Raw genomic sequence first — 24,902 nt, 5'->3', positions numbered from 1 at the left:
TATTTTGTTAATGTGGTGTATCACGTTGATTGATTTGAGAATATTGAACCACCCTTGCATCCCAGGAACAAATCCCACTTGACCATGGTGAATAATTTTTTAAAATGTTGTTGGATTTGGTTTGCTAGTATTTAATTGAGAATTTTTGCGTCTGTATTCATCAGGGATACTGGCATGTAGTTCTTTTTTTTTTTAGTGGTGTCTCAATCTGGTTTTGATATCAGGATAATGTGGGCCTTATAGAATGAATTTGGAAGTTTTCCTTCCTATTCTATTTTTTAAAACAGTTTGAGAAGAATAGGTATTAACTCTTCTTTAAATATTTGGTAAAATTTGCGTATGAAGCCATCTGGTCCTCCACTTTGGTTTGTTTCCAGTTTTTTTTTTTTTTTTTTGCGTTTTTTGTGGGTTTTTTTTTGTTTGTTTTCGTTTGTTTTTTGTTACTGATTCAAGTTCTTTGCTCTTTATTGGTCTGTTCAAGTTTTCTATTTCTTCCTATTTACATTTTGGTAGTTTGTATGTTTCTATAAATGTATCTATTTCTTCCAGGTAGTGCAAATTGTTGACCTAAATTTTTTCATAATGTCCTGTTGTAATTATTTGGATTTCTGTAATATTAGTTGTCTTCATCCTCTCTCATTTGTGATTTTATTTATTTGGGTCTTTTTTTCTTTTTGATAAGTCTGGCTAGGTGTTTATCAATTTTATTGACTTTTTCAAAGAACCAGCTCCTGGTATTATCGACATATTCTATTGTTTTCTTAGTTGCTATATGATTTATTTCTGCTCTAACCTTTATTATTTCCTTCCTCTTGCTGCCTTTAGCCTTCTTTTGTTGTTCTTTTTCTAGCTCCTTTAGGTGTATGGTTAGGTTTTGATGTGAGATTTTTCTTGCTTCTTGAGGTAGGCATACTTCCCTCTTATACCTGCTTTTGCAGTCACAAAGGTTTTGAGCCATGGTGTTTTATTTTTTCTTTGTTTCCATGTATTTTTTAATTTCTTCTTTGATTTCCTGGTTTACCCATTAATTGCTAAGTAGCATGCTGTTTAACCTACATGTATTTGTGGTCTTTCCTGATCCTTTCTTATGGTTGACTTCTACTTTCATAGCATTGTGGTCAATAAAGTTACATGAAGTTGCATGGTATGACTTCAATATTTTTGTATTTGTTGAGGCCTGCTTTATGACCTAGTATGTGATCTAGTCTGGAGAATTTCCTATGTGTGCTTGAAAAGAATGTGTATGGGTGATGGGTATTGGGGAGGGCACCTTTTGGGATGAGCACTGGGTGTTGTATGGAAACCATTTTGACAATAAATTTCATATATTGAAAAAAAAAAAGAAAAGAATGTGTATGCTGTTGTTTCAGGATGGAACGTTCTGAATATATCTGTTAAGTCCATCAGGTCCAGTGTGTCATTCAAAGCCATTGTTTCCTGGTTTATTTTCTGTACAGATGTTCTGTCCATTAATGTAAGTGGGGTGTTAAAGTCCTCTACTCGTATTGTATTATTATGAATTAGTTCCTTTTTTTTTTTATTAACCGTTTTATATATTTGGGTGTTTTCATGTTGGGTGCATAAATACTTACAATTTTTGGATCATCTTGTTGGATTGTCCTGTTTATGATTATATAGTGCCCTTCTTCATTTCTTGTTACAGTCTTTGTTTTAATGTCTAGTTTGTCTCATATAAGTATTTCTTCTCCAGCTTTCTTTTTTTTAATGTTTATTTTTGAGAGAGAGAGATAGAGCACAAGCAGGGGAGGGGCATAGAGAGGGAGACACAGAAAGTGAAGCAGACTCCAGGCTCTGAGCTGTCAGCCCAGAGCCCGATGTGGGCTTGAATGCACAAGTCATGAGATCATGACCAGAGCCAAAGTTGGACACTCAACCAACTGAGCCACCCAGGCACCCCTCCAGCTTTTTTTTGACAGCAATTTGTGTGATAAATTTTTCTCCATCTTCTCACTTTCCATCTGCAGGTGTCTTTAGGTCTAAAATGAGTTTCTTGTAGGCAGCATATAGATAGGTCTTGTATTTTATCCATTCTGACAACCTATGTCCTTTGATTGGAGTGTTTAGTCCATTTACATTCATATAATTTTTGATATATATGTATTTAGTGCAGTTTATTACTTGTTTTATCATTGTGTCTAGAGAGTATCTCTGATCCTTTCTTGTCTTTGTCACTTTTGGTCTTTCCTTTCCACTCATAGAACCCCTTTAATATTTCTTGCAGGTATGGTTTAGTGGTCATGAACTCCTTTAGTGTTTGTTTTTCTGGGACACTCTTTTTTTCTCCTTCTATTCTGAATGATAGCCTTGCTGAATAGAGTATTCTTGGCAGCAGATTTCTCCCATTCAGCATTCCGAATGTATTATGACAGTCCCTTTTGACTTGCAAAGTTTCTGTTGAGAAATCTCCAGTTAGCCTTATGGGTTTTCTCTGGTAAGTTAAGGACTTTGTTGCTTTTAAGATTTTTTTTATCACTGTATTTTGCAAAATTTATTATGATATGTCATGATGTTGACTTGTTATTGGTGATTTGTATGGGTGTTCTCTGTGCCTCCTATATCTCAATGTCTGTTTCCTTCCCCAAATGGGGGAAATTTTCAGCTATTATTTTTTTTTAATTTTTTTTTCAACCTTTATTTATTTTTGGGACAGAGAGAGACAGAGCATGAACGGGGGAGGGGCAGAGAGAGAGGGAGACACAGAATCGGAAACAGGCTCCAGGCTCTGAGCCATCAGCCCAGAGCCTGACGCGGGGCTCGAACTCACGGACCGCGAGATCGTGACCTGGCTGAAGTTGGACGCTTAACCGACTGCGCCACCCAGGCGCCCCTTCAGCTATTATTAAAAATAAATTTTCTGCCTTCTTTTCTCTCCTTCTTCTCGGACTCCTATGATATCAGCGTTTTTACATTTGATGGAGTCACTGAGTTCTCTAAGTCTATTCTTGTGGTGCATAAGTCTTTTTCCTTTTGTGCAGCTTCATTATTTTCCATTATTTTGTCTTCTAGGTCACTGAGTAACCCTCTGCTTCTTGTAGGCTGCTCTCTGTTGCATTAAGCCTGTTTCCGATCTTATTTATTGCATTCTTCATTTCTGATTGTTTTTTTAATTCTTTTATCTCTTTGGTAATGGATTCCCTAATGTCTTCATCCTTTTCTCAAGCCCAGTGAGTATTCTTATGATCATTGCTTTAAATTCTCCAGCAGGCATGTTACCTATATCTGTTTCACTTAGATCTCTGGCTGTGGCCTTATCTTCTTCTTTCATTTATGATAGATTCCCCTGTCCTTCTATTTTGTCTCAGTCTCTGCCTATATGTGTGTGTAGAAAAGCCAGTTATTTCTCCTTGTCCTGAATATAATGGCTTTATGATGAGGAGGTCATGTAGTGCCAAGAGCCTGATGCTCAGGAAGTGTCTCTGGTGTGTGCTTCATGCACTCTACTGTTGTGTTTTGGCTGCTCTATCCTTCAGGCCAGTTGTCTGTGGAGGCTCTCCTTGCCTGCAGTGGGCAATGTTTGGTCCCTGTCCTAAATGAGGTGAGTTTTAACTAGATGTGCTCTGGTCTTGGGGCGCCTGGGTGGCGCAGTCAGTTAAGCGTCCGACTTCAGCCAGGTCACGATCTCGCGGTCTGTGAGTTCGAGCCCCGCATCGGGCTCTGGGCTGATGGCTCAGAGCCTGGAGCCTGTTTCCAATTCTGTGTCTCCCTCTCTCTCTGCCCCTCCCCCGTTCATGCTCTGTCTCTCTCTGTCCCAAAAATAAATAAACGTTGAAAAAAAATTTAGATGTGCTCTGGTCTGCTTGTGAAATGAGATCTGACACCACTTCCACCAAAACTGAGGCCCTGCAGAACTCTGGTCTGGAGACATATTCTGGGTTGGGGTTTGTGGTGGTCTTCTGGGGGAGGGGCCAGCTGTGCTGGGATTGAGGCAAACGTGACTGAGAAGTGCAGTCCCACCAGTGTGCAGGGGTATGGGGCTTGGTGTAAGCAAGTTGGCAGCCAATGTCAGCACTGCTCTGTTTCCTGCAGGTGGCTCTGTACTTATGCTGAGGGGTGGGGGAGATAAATGGTGCCAGCCAGCTCCTTTGTTCCTGGACAGGCATCTCTGTGAATGCTGCCTCTCAGAGATGTGCTCTTAGAAGATTGAATAATATTACCCCTGTATGCCCCATTCTTCAGATCATTGTTTCCATAGTATCTACCCCTGGGTTGTTTGCCTGCCTTCTCTCCAAAAGCAACACAGTACCCTCCGGGCTTTGCCTAGGCCAAGCTGCTGATCTTTAAACCACGAAGGTTTAAGCTCTGCTGTTTGCAAGAACTCATGAAATTCAGCCCCTCTCCTTTTCCAAGTCAATGGTTTTGGGGAAACATTCTCTTTGTGCATATCCCTGTGTGCTTTTCTCCCTCTCACCCTTCTCCGCAACCATGGTTCCCTCTTCTCTGCAGCAACTATGATCTGTTTCTCCCCTGAACCATGTCTTCCCATTTTCTACCTTCTTCCATTTGTCCCCTTCTCTCCCTTTAGTTGTGTAGTTGTTCTGTCAGTCTTCAATTCTATTTCTGGTGTATTTAGGATGATTTGCTAGTTATCTACTTGTGTTCATGGGACAAGACATGCCTAGGGTCCTCCTGTTCTGCTGCCATTTTCCTTTCTCCATTTCAACACTTTTAAATCTCAAACTGCCAGGTACATTATTATGCAAGAAGTATAAAGAAAGCGATTATCTGTACATTAAACAAGCTGATTCGGAGTGTACTCTACTCCCCCAAAACGTTCGGGTTAGGAAAAAAAAAAAAACAAATATTTGTACCATAAATGGCATTGCTTGTTAATTCCAAAGCCTCTTATTTTCTAGATACCCCATTCCTTTTTAGAAACACAGCAACACTGAAAGTACTTTAATAGTTATTTCAATTATGTACAGTGTAAAAACACGAGATAGGGTAATTTTGTGAGTAGCAAGATTCAAAGCATCCCATTAAAGCTGGATGATGTTGAGTTGCCATCACAGCTATATAAGTCAAATACCTGCCAGTATTACAGATCAGATAATGCTTATAAATAAAATAATCTTATTTTATTGTACATCAGCCTGACTACTTTTAGAATGTGAATATCTCAACTGTTTACAAATGCTGTGGTATAACACACCAGTCCTTAAAGATCAGTAGATGTCTGCTGTCTCCGGGGATTAAACAAAAGGAAATATACTGGTGAATGAATACTCACCCATACAAGAGAAAGGGTCATTTGATCACCTTCACTTTTCAATCTTACAGATTATCCAGAAGTTTCATCATCTCTTGCTGTGGAAACAGAAACATAGCAGTTTACACATTTCCTGCATCTCTCAGGTCAGTATTCTGAAGGAGGCACATAGAGTGTTACTTGGACTGCTAAGAGGCAGTCTTGCAAGCAGTACTAGAAAAGAAATAAGTTCTTGCTCTGGTGAACAAGATGTTAAATGCTTCACTCTTGTATTATTCACATTAAGTAGAAGTTCTATATATAATTTATAAAGCTCGACTAATAACCCTTATAAAGTGTCTCCCTTTCTGTAGACATTACACAGAATTCATGTGCATAGCACTCTATCTCCACAATTTTTTTTAAGTTAAAGTAAATACCCATTTATTTACAACTTAAAATTAACAAATGCTAACCTATTTTTTAATTTGGGCTCAAATTTTTGTAGATTAAAAAAATTGTTGCAACATTTTTACAGAAAAAGCACTGATTCTAAATATTTCCTTCAAAATGAAAACACAAACTTGTAGAAATATTTGCAAAACATATAACACACAAAATTTAACAACCTTAATTTACAAAAATCTTGCAAATAAGAAAGGAAGAAAATACAACCATTAGAAAATGGATAAACAATGCAATCATCAAATAAAAGTTAAAATGAAGAATAAACATAAAAATTGTCCAGCTTTACTAGAAATATAAATTAAATACCACAAAATATCAATTTTCGTCTACTAAAGCAGCCACTTTTTATTATTATAGTACCCAGTATTCGTAAAGACATGTTGAAACAAGTACTTTTATGTGCTGCTGATGTAAGTATAAAGTCATATATCATTTTTATGGAAATTTAACAACATACATAAAAACCATAAAATTTTCATACAATTATATCTGATAATAAAATTTTATGAATGTATTTTAATGAAATTATCAGTGATCTGCACAACTATTCATTATGATATCATAATATCAGAAAATTGGAAACAAAATGAAATATCTACCAATAGAGGACTAGTGAAATAAATTGCTACATTATTATGATGAAATAGTTTGTAACATTAAAAGTAATTTTGAAGAATAGAGTTATGTTAAAAAGTTGTATGAGTGCAGTTTAATTTTAAAAGTATATTTGTTTTGTTTTGTTTTGTTTTTAATTTTTGAATATCAAATTTATTGTCAAATTAGTTTCCATACAACACCCAGTGCTCATCCCAAAAGGTGCCCTCCTCAATACCCATCACCCACCCTCCCCTCCCTCCTACCCCCCATCTACCCTCAGTTGTTCTCAGTTTTTAAGAGTCTCTTATGCTTTGGTTCTCTCCCTCTCTAACCTCTTTTTTCTTCCTTCCGCTCCCCCCTGGACTTCTGTTAAATTTCTCAGGATCCACATAAGAGTGAAAACATATGGTATCTGTCTTTCTCTGTATGACTTATTTCACTTGGCATAACACTCTCCAGTTCCATCCACGTTGCTACAAAAGGCCATATTTCATTCTTTCTCATTGCCACGTAGTATTCCATTGTGTATGTAAACCACAATTTTTTTATCCATTCATCAGTTGATGGACATTTAGGCTCTTTCCATAATTTGGCTATTGTTGTGAGTGCTGCTATAAACATTGGGGTACAATTGCCCCTATGCATCAGCACTCTTGTATCCCTTGGGTAAATTCCTAGCAGTGCTATTGCTGGGTCATAGGGTAGATCTATTTTATATTTTTTGAGGAACTTCCACACTGTTTTCCAGAGCGGCTGCACCAGTTTGCATTCCCACCAACAGTGCAAGAGGGTTCCTGTTTCTGCGCATCCTCTCCAGCATTTATAGTCTCCTGATTTGTTCATTTTAGCTACTCTGAATGGCGTGAGATGATATCTGAGTGTGGTTTTGATTTGTATATCCCTGATGAGGAGCGATGTTGAGCATCTTTTCATGTGCCTGTTGGCCATCCGGATGTCTTCTCTAGAGAAGTGTCTATTCATGTTTTCTGCCCATTTCTCCACTGGGTTATTTGTTTTTCAGGTGTGGAGTTTGGTGAGTTCTTTATAGATTTAGGATACTGGCCCTTTGTCTGATGTCATTTGCAAATGTCTTTTCCCTTTCTGTCGGTTGCCTTTTAGTTTTCTTGGTTGTTTCCTTTGCTGTCCAGAAGCTTTTTATCTTCATGAGGTCCTAATAGTTCATTTTTGCTTTTAATACCCTTGCCATTGGAGATGTGTCAAGTAAGAAATTGCTGTGGCTGAGGTCAGAGAGATTTCTCCCTACTTTATCCTCTAGGATTTTGATGGTTTCCTGTCTCACATTCAGGTCCTTTATCCATTTTGAGTTCATTTTTGTGAATGGTGTGAGAAAGTGGTCTAGTTTCAACTTTCTGCATGTTGCTGTCCAGTTCTCCCAGCACCATTTGTTAAAGAGACTGTCTTTTTTTCCATTGGATACTCTTTCCTGCTTTGTCAAAGATTAGTTGGCCATACTTTTGTGGGTCTAATTCTGGGATTCCTATTCCATTCATTGGTCTATATGTCTGTTTTTGTGCCAATACCATGCTGTCTTGATGATGACAGCTTTGTAGGAGAGGCTAAAATCTGGGATTGTGATGCCTCCTGCTTTGGTCTTCCTCTTCAAAATTACTTTGGCTATTCGGGGCCTTTTGTGGTTCCATATGAATTTTAGGATTGCTTGTTCTATCGTCGAGAAGAATGCTGGTGTAATTTTGATTGGGATTGCATTGAATGTGTAGATAGCTTTGGGTAGTATTGACATTTTGACAATATGTATTCTTCCAATCCATGAGCATGGAATGTTTTTCCATTTCTGTATATATTCTTCAATTTCCTTCATAAGCTTTCTATAGTTTTCAGCATACAGATCTTTTACGTCTTTAGTTAGGTTTATCCCTAGGTATTTTATGCTTCTTGGTGCAATTGTGAATGGGATCAGTTTCTTTATTTGTCTTTCTGTTGCTTCATTATTAGTGGATAAGAATGCAACTGATTTCTGTACATTGATTTTGTATCATGCGACTTTGCTGAATTAATGTATCAGTTCTAGCAGACTTTTGGTGGAGTCTATCGAATTTTCCATGTATAATATCATGTCATCTGCAAAAACTGAAAGCTTAACTTCCTCTTTGCCAATTTTGATGCCTTTGATTTCCTTTTGTTGTCTGATTGCTGATGCTAGCACTTCCAACACTATGTTAAACAACAGAGGTGAGAGTGGGCATTCCTGTCATTTTCCTGATCTCAGGGAGAAAGCTCTCAGTTTTTCCCCATTGAGGATGATATTAGCTGTGGACTTTTCAGATGGCTTTGATGATGTTTAAGTATGTTCCTTCTATCCCGAATTTCTCAAGGGTTTTTATTAAGAAAGGATGCTGAATTTTGTCAAATGCTTTTTCTGCATCGATTGACAGGATCATATGGTTCTTTTCTTTTATTAATGTGATGTATCACATTGATTGATTTGCGAATGTTGAACCAGCCCTGCATCCCAGGAATGAATCCCACTTGATCATGGTGAATAATTCTTTTTATATGCTGTTGAATTCGATTTGCTAATATCTTATTAAGAATTTTTGCATCCATATTCATCAGGGATATTGGCCTGTAGTTCTCTTTTTTTACTGGGTCTCTGTCTGGTTTAGGAATCAAAGTAATGATAGCTTCATACAATGAGTCTGGAAGTTTTCCCTCCCTTTCTATTTTTTGGAACAGCTTGAGAAGGATAGGTATTATCTCTGCTCTAAATGTCTGGTAGAATTCCCGTGGGAAGCCATCTGGTCCTGGATCTTATTTGTTGGGAGATTTTTGATAACTGATTCAATTTCTTCGCTGGTTATGGGTCTGTTCAAGCTTTCTATTTCTTCCTGTAGGAGTTTTGGAAGTGTGTGGGTGTTAGGAATTAAGAAATAGGGTGTCCATTTCTTCCAGGTTGTCCAGTTTGTTGGCATATAATTTTTCATAGTATTCTCTGATAATTGCTTGTATCTATGAGGGATTGGTTGTAATAATTCCATTTTCATTCATGATTTTACCTACTTGGGTCATCTTCCTTTTCTTTTTGAGAATCCTGGCAAGAGGTTTATCAGTTGTGTTTATTTTTTTCAAAATACCATCTCTTGGTTTCATTGATCTACTGTACAGTTTTTTAGATTCTATATTGTTTATTTCTGCTCTGATCTTTATTATTTCTCTTCTTCTGCTGGGTTTGGGGTGTCTTTGCTGTTCTGCTTCTATTTCCTTTAGGTGTGCTGTTAGATCTTATATTTGGGATTTTTCTTGTTTCTTGAGATAGGCCTGGATTGCAATGTATTTTCCTGTCAGGACTGTCTTCGCTGCATCCCAAAGCGTTTGGATTGTTGTATTTTCATTTTCGTTTGTTTCCATATATTTTTTAATTTCTTCTCTAATTGCCTGGTTGACCCACTCATTCGTTAGTAGGGTGTTCTTTAACCTCCATGCTTTTGGAGGTTTTCCAGACTTTTTCCTGTGGTTGATTTCAAGCTTCATAGCATTGTGGTCTGAAAGTATGCATGGTATGATCTCAATTCTTGTATACTTATGAAGGGCTGTTTTGTGACCCAGTATGTGATCTATCTTGGAGAATGTTCCATGTGCACTCCAGAAGAAAGTATATTCTGTTGCTTTGGGATGCAGAGTTGTAAATATATGTGTCAAGTCCATGTGATCCAATGTATCATTCAGGGCCCTTGTTTCCTTATTGATCCTGTGTCTAGATGATCTATCCATTGTTGTAAGTGGAGTATTAAAGTCCCCTGCAATGACCACATTCTTATCAATAAGGTTGCTTATGTTTGTGAGTAATTGTTTTATTATTTGGGGGCTCCTGTACTCGGCACATAGACATTTATGATTGTTAGCTCTTCCTGATGGATAGACCCTGTGATTATTATATAATGCCCTTCTTCATCTCTTGTTTCAGACTTTAATTTAAAGTCTAGTTTGTCTGATATAAGTATGACTACTCCAGCTTTCTTTTAGTTCCAGTAGCATGATAAATAGTTCTCCATCCCCTCACTCTCAATCTGAAGGTGTCCTCAGGTCGAAAATGAGTCTCTTGTAGACAGCAAATAGATGGGTCTTATTTCTTTATCCATTCTGATACCCTATGTCTTTTGGTTGGCGCATTTAATCCATTTACATTCAGTGTTATTATAGAAAGATAGGGGTTTAGAGTCATTGTGATGTCCATAGGTTTCATGCTTGTAGCGATGTCTCTGGTACTTTGTCTCACAGGATCCCCCTTAGGATCTCTTGTAGGGCTGGTTTAGTGGTGACGAATTCCTTCAGTTTTTGTTTGTTTGGGAAGACCTTTATCTCTCCTTCTATTCTAAATGACAGACTTGCTGGATAAAGGATTCTCACCTGCATATTTTTTCTGTTCATCACATTGAAGATCTCCTGCCATTCCTTTCTGGCCTGCCAAGTTTCAGTAGAGAGATTGGTCACGAGTCTTACAGGTCTCCCTTTATATGTTAGAGCACATTTATCTCTAGCTGCTTTCAGAATTTTCTCTTTATCCTTGTATTTTGCCAGTTTGACTATGATATGTCATGCAGAAGATTGATTCAAGTTACGTCTGAAGGGAGTTCTCTGTGCCTCTTGGATTTCAATGCCTTTTTCCTTCCCCAGATCAGGGAAGTTCTTAGCTATTATTTCTTCAAGTATACCTTCAGCACCTTTCCCTTTGTCTTCCTCTTGTGGAATCCCAATTATGTGTATATTATTACGTTTAATTGTGTCACTTAGTTCTCTAATTCTCCCCTCATTCTCCTGTATTTTTGTATCTCTCTTTTTCTCAGCTTCCTCTTTTTCCATAATTTTATATTCTAGCTCACCTATTCTCTCCTCTGCCTCTTCAATCTGAGGTGTGGTCGCCCCCATTTATTTTGTAGCTCATTTATAGCATTTTTTAGCTCCTCCTGATTGTTTCATAGTCCCTTGATCTCTGTACTAATAGATTCTCTGCTGTCCTCCATACTTTTTTCAAGCTCAGCAATTAATTTTATGACTATTATTTTAAATTCATTTTCTTTTATATTGCTTAAATCATTTTTGATCAGTTCATTAGCTGTCGCTACTTCCTGAAGTTTCTTTTGAGGAGAATTCTTCCGTTTTGTCATTTCGGATAGTCCCTGGAGTGGTGTGGAACTGCAGGGCTCTTCCTCTGTGCTGTCTGGAATAACTTGTGTTGGTGGGCGGGCCACAGTCAGACCTGATGTCTGCCCCCAGCCCACCGCTGGGGCCACAGTCAGACTGGTGTGTACCTTATTTTCCCCTCTCCCAGGGGCAGGACTCACTGTGGAGTGGTGTGGCCCCTGTCTGGCCTTCTTGCACACTGCCAGGCTTGTGGTGCTGCTTCACTGGGATCTGGCGTATTAGCTGGGGTGGATCTGCAAGGTGCACAGGGGCGGGAGGAGCAGACTTAGCTCGCTTTACCTTCAGTGGTCCGCTTCGTGAGGGTCCCTGCGCCATGGAGAGGGAGGCAGACCCATCGAATGAATGGATCCACAGAATCACAGCATTGGGTGTTTGCGCAGTGCAAGCACGTTCCCTGATGGGAACTGGTTCCCTTTGGGATTTTGGCTGGGGGATGGGCGAGGGATATGGTGCTGGAGAGCACCTTTGTTTCCCGCCAAGCTGAGCTCTGTCCTCCGGGGCTCAACAACTCTCCCTCCCGTTGTCCTCTAGCCCTCCCGCTCTTGGAGCAGAGCTGTTGACTTATAACATTCCAGATGTTAAGTCCCGTTGGCTGTCAGAACACACTCCATCTGGCGCCTCCACTTTTGGAAGCCAGACTCGGGGGCTCTGCCTTGCCGAGTGGGCTGGCTGCCCCTCCACCACTCCAGCTCCCTCCCGCCAGTCCGTGTGCTGTGCAATGCCTCTCCGCCCTTCCTACCCTCTTCCATGGACCTCTTGTCTATGCTTGCTCCAGAGAGTCCATTTTGCTAGTCTCTGGCAGTTTTCTGGGGTATGTAGGCAGATGTGGGTAGAATCTAAGTGGTCAGCAAGACGGGGTGAGCCAGTGTTCTCCTATGCCACCATCTTCCTCTGTTGAATACCAAAAGTACATTTTTTATCATCTTTGTTGAGATATAATTCACAATACCATATAATTTGACCACTTTAAATGTACAATTCAGTGGTTTTTAGGATATTCATAGAGTTGCACAACCATCACCTCAATTAATTTAGAATATATGGAAACCCCATACCCTGTAGCAGTCACTCCCCATCCCTTCACTCCTTCTAAGTAACCACTAATCTACCTTTCAGTCTCTATAGATTTCATGATTTCATGGAATTATATATGTGGCCTTTGGTGAAAAAATATTTACAAATCAAATATCTGATAAGAGATTTGTATGCAGGATCTATAAAGAACATTTACAATTCTATAATATAAATAAAAATAAATTTTTTAAAAAAATGATAAAGGATTTGAGTAGACATTTCTCCATAAGTAAATAATCATATGAAATAAGCACATGAAAAGATGCTTAACATCACTAGCCATTAGAGGAATGCAAATCAAAACCACAATACAGCACTTAATATCCACTAGGATCCAAAAGACAGATAATAGTGTTGACATTTATGTGGAAAAATCACAACCCTCATACACTGCTGGTTGGAACATAAAACAGGTCAATCACTTCGGAAAACAGTTTGACAATTCTTCAAAATCTTAAACATAAAAATACCATATGGCCCAGAAATTCCAGTCCTTGTATAAAAACGAAGAGAAATGAAAGCATAGTCCACACAAAAACTTCTACATGAATGTTCACAGCAGCTATTCATAATGGCCAAGAAGTGAAAACAACCCTACTGTCTATCTGCTGATAAATAGGTAATAAAATGTGGTATATCCATGCAATGGAATACTATTTGGCAACCAAAAGAATAGATGCTATAACATGGATGAACCTTGAAAACATTATAAAATTACATTTTAAATTTTAATTTAAAACTTTTCAGTATTAAAGTGTATCTATGTATGTAGAAAAACACTGAAAGAAAATATAACATAAGTAAAAATTAAAATTTTAGATTGTTACTCCCTTCTCTATCTAGCTTTGACTGGATAGAGCTTCAACTTTTCTGTTGCCAATATATTTTTTGAAGTATATTTAAAGTACAGTATTATACTATTTCAGGTGTATGATACAATTGTATATATTACTCAGTGCTCATTAAGATAAGGTGTGCTCATTAAGACAACCTTCCAGGGGCGCCTGGGTGGCGCAGTCGGTTGGGCGTCCGACTTCAGCCAGGTCACGGTCTCGCGGTCCGTGAGTTCGAGCCCCGCGTCAGGCTCGGGGCTGATGGCTCAGAGCCTGGAGCCTGTTTCCAATTCTGTGTCTCCCTCTCTCTCTGCCCCTCCCCCGTTCATGCTCTGTCTCTCTCTGTCCCAAAAATAAATAAACGTTGAAAAAAAAATTAAAAAAAAAAAAAAAAAGACAACCTTCCCTCTGGCAACCACTTATTTGTTCTTTGTCTTTAAGAGTCTGGGTTTTTTTGTTCATCTTCTTTGTTCATTTTGTTGTTTCTTAAATTCCACATATGGTGAAATCATATGGTATTTGTCTTTCCTGTCTGACTTATTTCACTTAGCGTCATACCCTCTAGGCCCAACCAAGTTGTTGCAAATGGTATTTCTTGCCAATATTCTTATCTCCCTATCTGCATTGCCTCAGCCAGAAAAAAAAAATCCAGATTCAATCTGTCTGCCTTCTCAATTCCTATAGTCAGGCTGCTGAGAACTACTACAAAAATAACAAAACCGATTATAAATATTGATTGCAACTTATTACAAATAACACAACTGAAATTATTTGTGGTCTCCAGCCTAAGCTTGCTTGAAAAATCATCACTACTTACCTACTTACCAGTAGTTCTTTCCTTTATTAACCACAACTTCATTCAGTCTCTCATATCACTGCTATCCCATATCATAATGAAAGTCTTAACACATGCAATAAGGCTAGAAAAAGATATAAGGCCACTCTGGAAAAGAAAAATAAAACTATCCTGATTTGCAGATGACATGATTGTCTACATAGATAATTCAAAGAATCTACAAAAACTCTGAGAACTAAATAAGTGAGTTTACCAAGTTTACAACACACAAGATCAACACAAACACCTGTTGTGTTTCTATATACTAGCAATGCACAATTGGGAAACCAAAATTAAAAACACAATACCACTTACAATAACTCCAAAACTTAAAGAGCTAGATGTAAATCTAACAAATAATATACAAGATCTGTATGCTGAAACCTACAAAATACTGATGAAAAAAACCAAAGAAGTCCTAAATAAATGAAGAGACATACTATGATCATGGGTCAGAATACTCAGTATAGTTAAGATTTCAATGGTCCCCAAATTTGTAGACAGGTTTAATGCAATCCCAATTAAAAATGTAGAAGAATTTTTGTAAGTATAGACAAGCTGATTCTAAAATTTACATGGAAAAGTAAGGGAACTACTATAGCCAAAAATTTTCTGAAAAAGAAAATCAAAGTCAGAAGACAAAATCTGTCCAATTTTAAGATATACTATAATTCTACAGTAGTCAAGATGATGTGGTATTGGCAAAAGGATAGACCCATAAACCAATGGAAGAAAATAAAAAGTAAAATTCTGAGATAGACCCACATAAAGGTGATCTATTGGTTTTTACACAAAGATGTAACCATAATTCACTGGAGAAAATACGGTTTTTCAATAAATGGTGCTAGAACATCTGGACATCACTACGACATGTATGCTTCACAACATATAAAAAATTAACTCAAAAATAGATCCTATACCTAATGTCAGATGTAAGACTATAAAACACTTAGAACATAGGAGAAAATCTTTGTCACTTTGAGTTAGGCAAAGTTCTTATATATGACATCAAAAGTAAAACACATAAAATAAAAATGTACAAATTATACTTGAACAAAATTTTATATGTTTTCTCAAAAGAACACTGTTAAGAGAATAAAAAGATAAGCCACTGGCTGGGAGAAAGTATTTGCAAAACATGCATCTGATAAAGAACTTATATCCAGAATATCTAAAGTGCTCTAACAGCTCAAAGATAAAAAAAAAAGTAATAAAAATGGGCAAAAGGTTTGAATGGATGCTTCACCAAAAAAGTGGAAACGAGTACAAGAAAAGATGCTCAATATCACTAGCCATGAGGAAAATGCAAATTAAAATTATGAGGAGATTCCTTTACACTCATTCTGGAATGGGTAAAACAATTTTTTTTTAATGGTGATAATTCTAAGTATTGACAAGAATGCAGAACAATTGGAATTCTCATATATTTCTGGTGGGAATGCACAATAGCTCAGGCACTCTGGAAAACAGTTTGGCAGTTTGTTATAAAGTTTCTTATAAATTTAAATATACTTTTACCATATGACCCAGTAATCCCACTCTTGAATATTTCCTCTAGAATAACAAAACCTGTGTTCACTCAAAATTTGTATATGAATATAACAGCTGTATTCTATCTTAGATGGTGGTTACAAGATTCTACACATGTATAAAAGCTCACAGTACACCAAACCAAAGTTCATTTTACTTTATTTAAATTTAAAAATTAAAAAAATAAAGCAAAAAAAAACTTCTGTTATGCTTCTCTCAAACTTCCTGTACCTTCTTTCCTTTCCCACTACCACCAAAGGTCTGCTTCTTAAAATAATATCTTCCAAACTTTGCTATTTTTTTTTCCTGACCATCACATTAATATACTCATTCCTTAGGAAATCTATCCATTCTCTGGCTAAAGAGTGTGTGTATATTATATATATCTATAGATAGATAGATAGATAGATAGATAGATAGATAGATAGCGTCTCCCACACAAGATTGTAAGCTGCTTGAGGGCAAGGACTATGTATTGTTCACATTTTAGTGCCAGTCCTTAAGACAGTGCCTGGCACATAGTGTTGTGAAAATCAAGGTTAAAAAATATCTATATATCTATAGATATATAAAGATATATGCATATATACACACTGTATGTACACACTCACAAACACATAATTACTATGTTTCTCACCCAGGATTCTTTCCTGAACTCCAGACCTGAATAACCAAGTGCTTTTCAACTTCACCCACCCAAAAACCTATTTCCTGTTTTGTTCCCACTCCATCTCCTACCCACATCCAATTAATCACCAAGGTATGTTGACTGTGTTTCCTAAATATTTCTGGAAGCTGTGCATTTTCCTCTATCCTGATTACCATGACCCCAGATCATGTGTCCACCTGTGTTGCTGCAGTAGCCTCTTAATTTGTTTCCCCGCCTCCAGTCTTGCCCCTCATCCAATCCATTCTCCATATTGCAACTGGAATGATGTAAAAACATTGTGTAATGACTCTTTCATTGGCCTCAGCACAGTGTGAACTCCTTAACACAGTTTACAAACCCTTCCATGATCTGGCCACTGTTCATCTCTCAAGGTTCCTTCCATAATTTTCAACTCCAAAGCTTCCTTTCCACTAGTTTTATCCCCACACCCTATGCTTGAACCACACTCTACTACTTTCAATCCCTCAAACACACACCTGCTGTTTTCCATTATTGGAATGCTTTCTCAGCAGCCTCCCCCCTCCCCCACTCCAGTCTCCTCATCTGGCTATATAATATTTATTTTTTCAGGTTTCAGCTTCCACACCATTTACTCAGGGTATGTCACTGACCTACATAGCTAAGTTTTATGTCCCTTCTGGATGCTACCATAATAACATTATGAGAACACTTTTATTCTGTGTTGTAATAATCTACTTACTTGTCTGTCTTCCACACTAGATTGTAAGCTCCTTGAGGGCAAGGACTATGTCTTGTTCACATTTTAGTGCCAGTCCCTAAAATAGTGCCTGGCACTGTTGAATATTAAGTATTCAATAAATATCTGTAGAATGAATGATAAGGAGGGAGAATGAAAAACAGGCTCTGAGATTATAGGTCCTTGTTTTTCTTTATTTTCTATATTTTCCAATTATTCTATGATGAATATGAATTGCTTTTATATTAAAAACTCATTACAATTAATTTTATGGGTGCCTGGGTAGCTTAGTCAGTTAAGCTTCCAACTTCGGCTTAGGTCAGGATCTCACGGTTCGTGAGTTCCAGCCCCGCCTGGGGCTCTGTGCTGACAGCTTGGAGCCTGGAGCCTGCTTCAGGTTCTGTGTTCCCTTCTCTCTGCTCCTCCCCCGAAAACACTCTGTCTCTCAAAAATAAACATTAAAAAAAGTTTATTAAGCATATTTACAACAAAAAGAGAAAAAACTATGAAGAAAATTAAAATCACCTATAATTCCACCACCTAAAGATAAGTCATGTAAACATTTTGTTGTATCTCTTGCAATATTTTCTACGAATGAATTTTTTAAACATTGAGATCATACTGTCAGTTTTGAATTCTTCATTTTTCATTAATGTCAAAAGTAACTTCCCATTATATCAAGTTATTATTTATTTAATCAATTTTATGCTTTCCAACATTAAGATTTTATCTGATTTTTCACTATTATGAAAAGGCCATCAATATTTCATTGAACGTTAATCTTTTTTCTCATTTATAATCATTTTCTTAGAATAGAATCTTAGAAGCAAAACTACTGGTATGAACTTAATTTTAAAACTCTTAAAATATATGGCTTGTTTTCCAGAAATCTTATACTAATAATAGCTACTTCAGGAACCTTATACTAACAATAGTTACTTCAGTGCCTACTATATGCCAGACTTTGTTAGGTAGATTTTATTGTGTTGATTTTACAGTTGAAGAAACTAAGGTCCATTTATGTTATTTGTCCAGAGTCACAGAGATAACGAGTTTCAAAGCTAGAATTCAGATTCAGAATTGTCCACTTTCAAAGCTTATTTTCATGTGAATTTCAAAAAAAAAACATTTTTGTGTTATCAGTTATATATTTACTTGAGAAAATGTGGAAAATACAAGTAGAAAGTAATGAAAATAAAAATAAATTACCCATGAACCCACGACTTTGAACAATCTAGTATATTTTCTCAGTCTTTGTTTTCCAGGTACAACTTTTGGGTTAAAAATAATTATTACATTATTATATGATTTTTCATCCTGCTCTTTTCACTTAACATTTTTCGGTGCTGACCCATATGTTTCATAAACATAATTTTAATGATTGCATATTCTCAATGGATGTTACCATGTAGATATTTACAGTTGTTCAGCTCACCTGTGAATTTCTTTTTTTCATTCCCAGGACCCTCCATCTCCCATGAGGCTTACAGAATTCAATGTTGGGAACCATTTTAATCTTCAAAATAAGTCACCATAGTGGATTGAAAGCTTCACAATTTAAAAGCATTCCATCAAATATTTGCTGTGCAGATAGATGTTTCAGGACTTTACAAGCTATTTAATTTACTAACTGAACCCATTGATCTGGTAGCAATTAACTCAAGACAGTCTTCCTCTCTTTCTTCATTTCTCCTCCCCAATCTGTAAAAACCTGAATGTAACATATATACCTTCCCAGAGACTCTTGTTATTTCTCTTGTCGGGTAAAGAGGAATTCACAAGACTTCCATGGAGTCTTTCACTCCCCTGGAAAGACTGTTAATTATCTTTATAGGGTCTTTGTGGTATGAGGGGAATCAGATATGTTTGCTGCTTGTGTGCCTGTGCATTTATAAGCATGCATATGTGCAGCATATTTACACAAAATTCTGCTGCGTGTTATGAAAATCAAGGTTAAAATCCAAGGTTTTTATTCAACTCTGCGTTTTTCCCTAAATAGCAATTTAAATATTTGCTGGGCTGTGAAAACCATCCCTATATCAGGCATGTAAAATTCAAGAGGCAGATTCAACACCCCATAATCAAGGTCCTCAGTTGGGAATTGAACAATGCAAAGCCTGTTCTCTGTCATAAATGTGTAATGTTCCTGAAAGCACCACAACTAATAGAGAAGATCAGATCTCCACTTTATTAAATAAACATAAGTGTTTTAAGGACTTTTAATGTCAGGCTTTGGTAAAATTCTCCAGTTACTTTTATTATTTTCTCTGATACCTAGCTTTTTTTGCCTATATTAATTGTTCTTATGATGAAAGAAAAACCATAACCCTAAGTTATGGACCATAGGTTTTGTTAGGGGCTTAAAGATAATTTTCAGGTTTAATTACAAAACTGTTCATAAGGTAAGGCTTCAAAGTTGAAATTAGCCTAAGGATTAGCACTAAAGATCTTTGTTTTCACAGCAGGGGTTAGTGTACAGACAATGATAACCCATAGTAATATGCCAATACTTTCTTTTCCTTTTTTTTTCCTTTTTTTTCCTTGTTGTAGCTTCAGTGGTAGCTCAGCCATTAAGATAGTTTACATTCATTTTCCCATTTATTTATAATCAACCTTTCTTTTAGTCCTAGTGCCCAAATCAATGAGTATGAACACTAATGCTGCTTCTTTATAATAATACCTAAGAACATTGATGGTTTTCATTTCTCAGCCAGTGTTCTTGTGCCCAGCTACTGACAACAGAAGTCCCAACTCTTGCAGAGATAAGTGGGAATTAGAGGCATCTTACAGATACCAAGGAGTTAAGCTCCTATAAGGACATTAGGTTTACTAAATTATGCCCCCTAAAACCTTTTTGAGTAAAAGAAAACTTGCCTACTACAAACTATTTGATGTTCAAACTCCAGTGGAGGTGAGAAGGTGAGCAATTTAGCTACTTAAAGAAACAAAAAAAACTTGTTCATTTAGATCCTCTAGGTAATTTTGGTTGAGGTAAGACTTTTAGCATAAATTAAATGGATTGTGGCCAGCATTTCATTTGAAAGAATACTATACGTGACAAAATCTATTAGGGCCAGGGAATGTTTCTCAAACTCAGATGCTAAGAAGCAACCTAGAAGACTATACACACTAGGTTTCACAATGACCTCATGTATGGGAAGCTTTATCCCCCTTTCTTTCTTCCTCCAAAACACTCTCTTGTTTAGGTTTTTCTTGAAAGTTTATTTGGCCATTCACATGGTCTTATGATGGACAAACCTTGCCTTTTATTGATATAGTAATGCACCTTTCTCTAAAGATAGGCCATTATTTACTCCACAGTCAGTGGGCTTCGAAGAGGTCTCTCTCTTTCCCATCATCTTCTGCCAAGGTTTAGGCAGGGTAGCTTCTCACTATGATTCAAAGTCAGGAAAGAATCGACCATTTCTTTGATGCATAGAGTGTATCAGAGTTTGGCACTGATAGAAATCAGGTCATAAAAGATAGTATCAAGAAATTATAGGGAAGTACTGGAAGGAAGAGTAAAGCTCAGGAGAGCTATAATGCAAAGCTGACTTAAACCATCTTCAAAGGGCAAATAAATAAGAGTTTTAAGTGGGGGGGGGGGCTTGGAGAAATAAATCCTATTCCTATCTCAGCACCTTTATTCCACTAGCTTATAGACTCTAATAATACCCCTATCCATAGATCATTGAGTATTGCCTACCGTACATAGGCACTCCCCCTCATTGATTGACTATTGATTGACAGAGAGATTAACCTAATAATTAGTATATCTTGATCTGGCTCTGTTGCTTGTTTTCCTTGAGGCCCTGTCAAATAACCTCTGTGGGATCTCATTCCCCAATTTTTTGGTACCCATATTCCACATTTGCAAAATTAAGATACTCATTATTAGGATCCTAAAACTACTAAAGGTGCTATGTAACTCCCTAGTGCTCTTATATAAGTCTTTCATTGAAGGACTGGGATGAAAACTTGAACCATAACTAACCTAATCAGTGTGCTCCATTCTTTCTTCCATGCTCTCATTGCTGACTTGTTCTTGCAGAGTTTAGAATACTTTATTAAAGTTCTTCAATTCATTCTAACAATGTCCTTGGAATAGAAATTATTTTACCCATGGAACATCTAGGAAAATTAAGGCCAAAAAAAAAAAATGAAGTGGCCTCCAAAAGCACATAGCTGTCTGGGACAGAACTCAGTTATCATGTCCAGTGAATGTTAGACTGACTTGGCTTCCCAGTACTGGAATTACCATGGAACAGCTTAGAACACTGAGATAAATTAGGGCAGGATCACATTTCAGAAAATTTCCACTTTGTCCAACATCTAAAAGTATGCAATTAAATAACTCTTATTTTCTATGTGATATGTTATATATGTCTCTTTCCCACATTGGTCCCATGTAACTCACATATTTCACACTATGCGACATCAGCCATTGCCATTATCTCCTCTGGCACCCATAGAGCCCAATCTCAGGCCTGTCTTTGCCAGAGAAAAGAATGTGCTTCCCCATGTTTATGCCAAATTGCACAAAGCGTAGACATTGAGGTTAATGGAGATTTAAGCACAATCCCAAGCAGGTATGTTTTAAGAATATTGAATGTACATTATTGTGACATGCACCTGAAATGTAACATGGCCTAAATTCATAGGAATGTAACAGTCATGCAAAGCCTATCCCTTTTACCTCTCATCACACATATATGTCTACTACATACATGTGTGCACACATATACGCACACTACATGCTTCCCTCAAAGTAGGCTGCTTGGTCATCAGGTGCAAATACTTTAAAGGAATGATTCTTTGTCCTCTCCTTTTAGAAAAAAGTCCAACAGCCACTTCAAGTGAAGAACACTCCATTTATACATTCTAAAACTTCTACTTCCAGAGTAGCTATGATATTCAGTTGGTGCAAAAGACAAGGTTGTTAAACCCTTTCACAAGTCCTATGTTCTTAGAAAATTGATGAGTTCCATGTAATCAGTAGGAAATGGTTTATGAGGCATGGTACATCTGCATTTCTTTAACCTTTGCTGTAATGTACCATATTAAGTTGTAGTCTTTTGCATGCAGGTGTTATGTAATATAATAATGAATGGATGACTCCTAAGAGCATGCAACCAACAACTATTTGCTTCCCCAAAAGGGCTAGGACTGTGTCCTGCAGTGTTTAAAACTATTACATTTGTTTTTTGTAGCAGAGTGGTATGTGGCCATCAGCAGAATGAGTTAAGATGGACAATGAGTGCAATATATCAGGAAACAGATTTTTTGTAGGGAATGACAGTAAAAGCAAAAAAAACAACAAAAAAAAAACAAGGTAAGATGTATTCAAGGAATAATTGCTGTCACCCTGCTGGATAAATCAGCAAAGAGACACAGCATGAAAGCTGGTACTTAGTCTTGGTAATATATGAAATATGTTGGAGAGCCAGAAAAAGAAAGGCACTGGGGCTCTAGCAGTTAAGCTCAACTTGCCAATTTGCTACAAATCCTTTTTTTCCACTAATCTGCTCAAAGTTATTGTATACAGTATTCTCTAAATCATGTGTCTTGCTACAGAAATATCCACAAATACTAAGTTTTATCTTCCTATGTCCTTTATTAAAAGCATATGCATAAAATTGTTGTTTCTTTTGTATATTATAGTTCTGTTAAACAACGTTGGCAAAGCTTAAAATTCCAGACAACTTTGATGGAAATTTCTATACATCTGATTTCATGGGGCTGTAGTAGAGTTTATTCACTCCCAGGTTTATTGGTATGTGTGTTATGTAGACTCTTCTGTAACATATCTACTGAAGAGCCCCCAACCCTGTGCTCAGTATTTCTTATGCACCTACATGGATGTGAGTTGGGAAATTACCAGCAATGGTTTTTAGGTAGAAAGCTGACTAGTCTAATGGCACTTCATCATGTTTGATCTCTGCTCAGCCTCACATCTTTTGTCTTTCCCTCTGTTGTCATGATAAGTAAAAAGAAAAAGAACTTTTCTTATGTGACTAAGGATGATATGAATTCTGGTTTATTTTTTCTTACACTGAAAATTATGTTTATTATTCTCCAGATGCATGTCACCTGAAAAAAAGAATACAATGATCCTGAGAAAAGAACACAGTGGCACACTTGCTCCTAAATTATACATTACCCTCAGAGAAATATTTCAAGATACCCTCATTAAGTAAACCCCAAATAAAGTTTCCCTCAATAGGTGCACCATTTACACAAAAAGACCTTTTCAGACAGAATGAAGAAAAGCCTCTCAGCCTAAAAGAAGGTATAAATCATTGGAAATGCAAAGTGTTTAAAGTTGAAGTTTAGAACAGTCATTGCTGACCTCAACTAAATAATAATGGAGAACTTGAATTGGGAGAAGCCCAGCCCATAGAGGTCAGGCTTAACATAAAACCAGAAAAAAGTCTTTTATTACAGTTAAGCTTATAAAAGTACATAATTTATCTTAGGTAAAAACCTCAAACATCTCACCTGAAAAATCCCATTTCATTTATTCCAATATACCAGCTACAAACAGCTTGAATTTGCATCACAGTGTAAAAAAACTCAAATACTACAAAGAAAATACAATTAATTTCTTTCTAGGTTAAAAAAAAGGCATAAAAGAGGAGACCTTTATACAAGTATCTTATTTGAATAAAGGTTACTAAGAAAATTAAAGGCATATATTTTCAAAAGGAAATTTTATAGGTATAAAGATATGCAATAATAGTTTATACAGTAATGTGTAAATATATTTATACACACTTTCTTAATGTTAGAAGTTTTCTTTTTTAATTTTTATTTAAATTCTGGTTAGTTAACATACAGTGCAATATTGATTTCAGGAGTAGAATTCAGTGATTGATCACTTATATACAACACCCAGTGCTCATCATAACAAGTGCCCTTCTTAATACCCATAAGCCATCTAGCTCATCCCCCACCTGCCTCCATCCATCAACCCCCAGTTTGTTCTCTCTCATTAAGAATCTGTTATAGTTTGTTTCCCATTCTCTCTTTTTTTTTTAACCCTTCCCATATGTTCGTCTGATAAACAAAATTTTCAAATTTTCTCACCATATGCAGGAACATTAAAAACTAGTCAATTTCACTTTGAGTGTTTCAATGTTTAGACTTCCAACTTTATGGGGTGGAGAATTTATGATAGTAAAAATCACAATTTAAGCAGTTTTTTAAAGTATGTTTATGGCTTGGAAAGAAACTTTAACTGAAATATTTAAATCAATTTTGCAAATTAGGATAGTATCAGACCCAGATCCTGATAATATTGGCATATTCTAAAATAAATCTGACTGTGGCATAGAAGAATGTCAATAAAAATAAAATGCAATTCACTGTACAGGGGAAGCAAAAGTTTTGCCATTGGAACTTTAAAGAATGTAGGTTAACAGTCAAAAATTGTCATTATCTTACCAATTCACTGTCATGCCATACATAAATTACCCTGGACAATTAGAAAGCACTTATTGAAGTAATGTGGTTCAGGGAAATGCAACACAAATACAAACCCTAAGTTGCCTCTTAATCAAGAGTGATTAAGAGTGGCAAAGCTACTGGATGCTGAGAGTTGAGGTTCTGTTAGGTGTAAAAACTCAAAGGGGAATAGTAGGAAAAATAGGTGAAGATGAGATAGGAAACAATATTTAACCCTTTTCCACTTGATTATCACTGCCCCCAAACTCTGAAGCCTTCTATTTTCTACCTACACATTTTCAATTTATTAAAATTGTAATTTAGTTGAGTGTAAAATTAATTTACCTCTTCTATGTTTATCATATTTG

At 36.7% G+C, this 24,902-nt stretch overlaps 1 protein-coding gene across 2 annotated transcripts in view; it reads left to right on the top strand.

Moving 5' to 3' along the window:
- ZDHHC15 (zinc finger DHHC-type palmitoyltransferase 15) overlaps positions 1–22,727 on the top strand; it is a 204,356-nt gene extending 181,629 nt beyond the window's left edge. The window contains exons 11-13 of one of the 2 annotated variants that reach the window (XR_006710984.1): positions 5,299–5,373; positions 16,366–16,484; positions 18,554–22,727. Coding sequence is in view for 1 of the 2 variants with exons in the window: in XM_045472156.1 (XP_045328112.1) it covers positions 5,299–5,345 (47 nt within the window). In the remaining variant the exon portion in view is untranslated. The remainder of the gene's footprint in view (positions 1–5,298; positions 5,374–16,365; positions 16,485–18,553) is intronic. The other variant, XM_045472156.1, reaches the window with a different exon arrangement.
- The last annotated feature ends 2,175 nt before the right edge of the window (positions 22,728–24,902 follow it).

Source organism: Leopardus geoffroyi, chromosome X (genome assembly GCF_018350155.1).
Source record: "Leopardus geoffroyi isolate Oge1 chromosome X, O.geoffroyi_Oge1_pat1.0, whole genome shotgun sequence".
Lineage (NCBI taxonomy): Eukaryota > Metazoa > Chordata > Mammalia > Carnivora > Felidae > Leopardus > Leopardus geoffroyi.
This window is presented reverse-complemented; position numbering and strand designations above follow the sequence as displayed.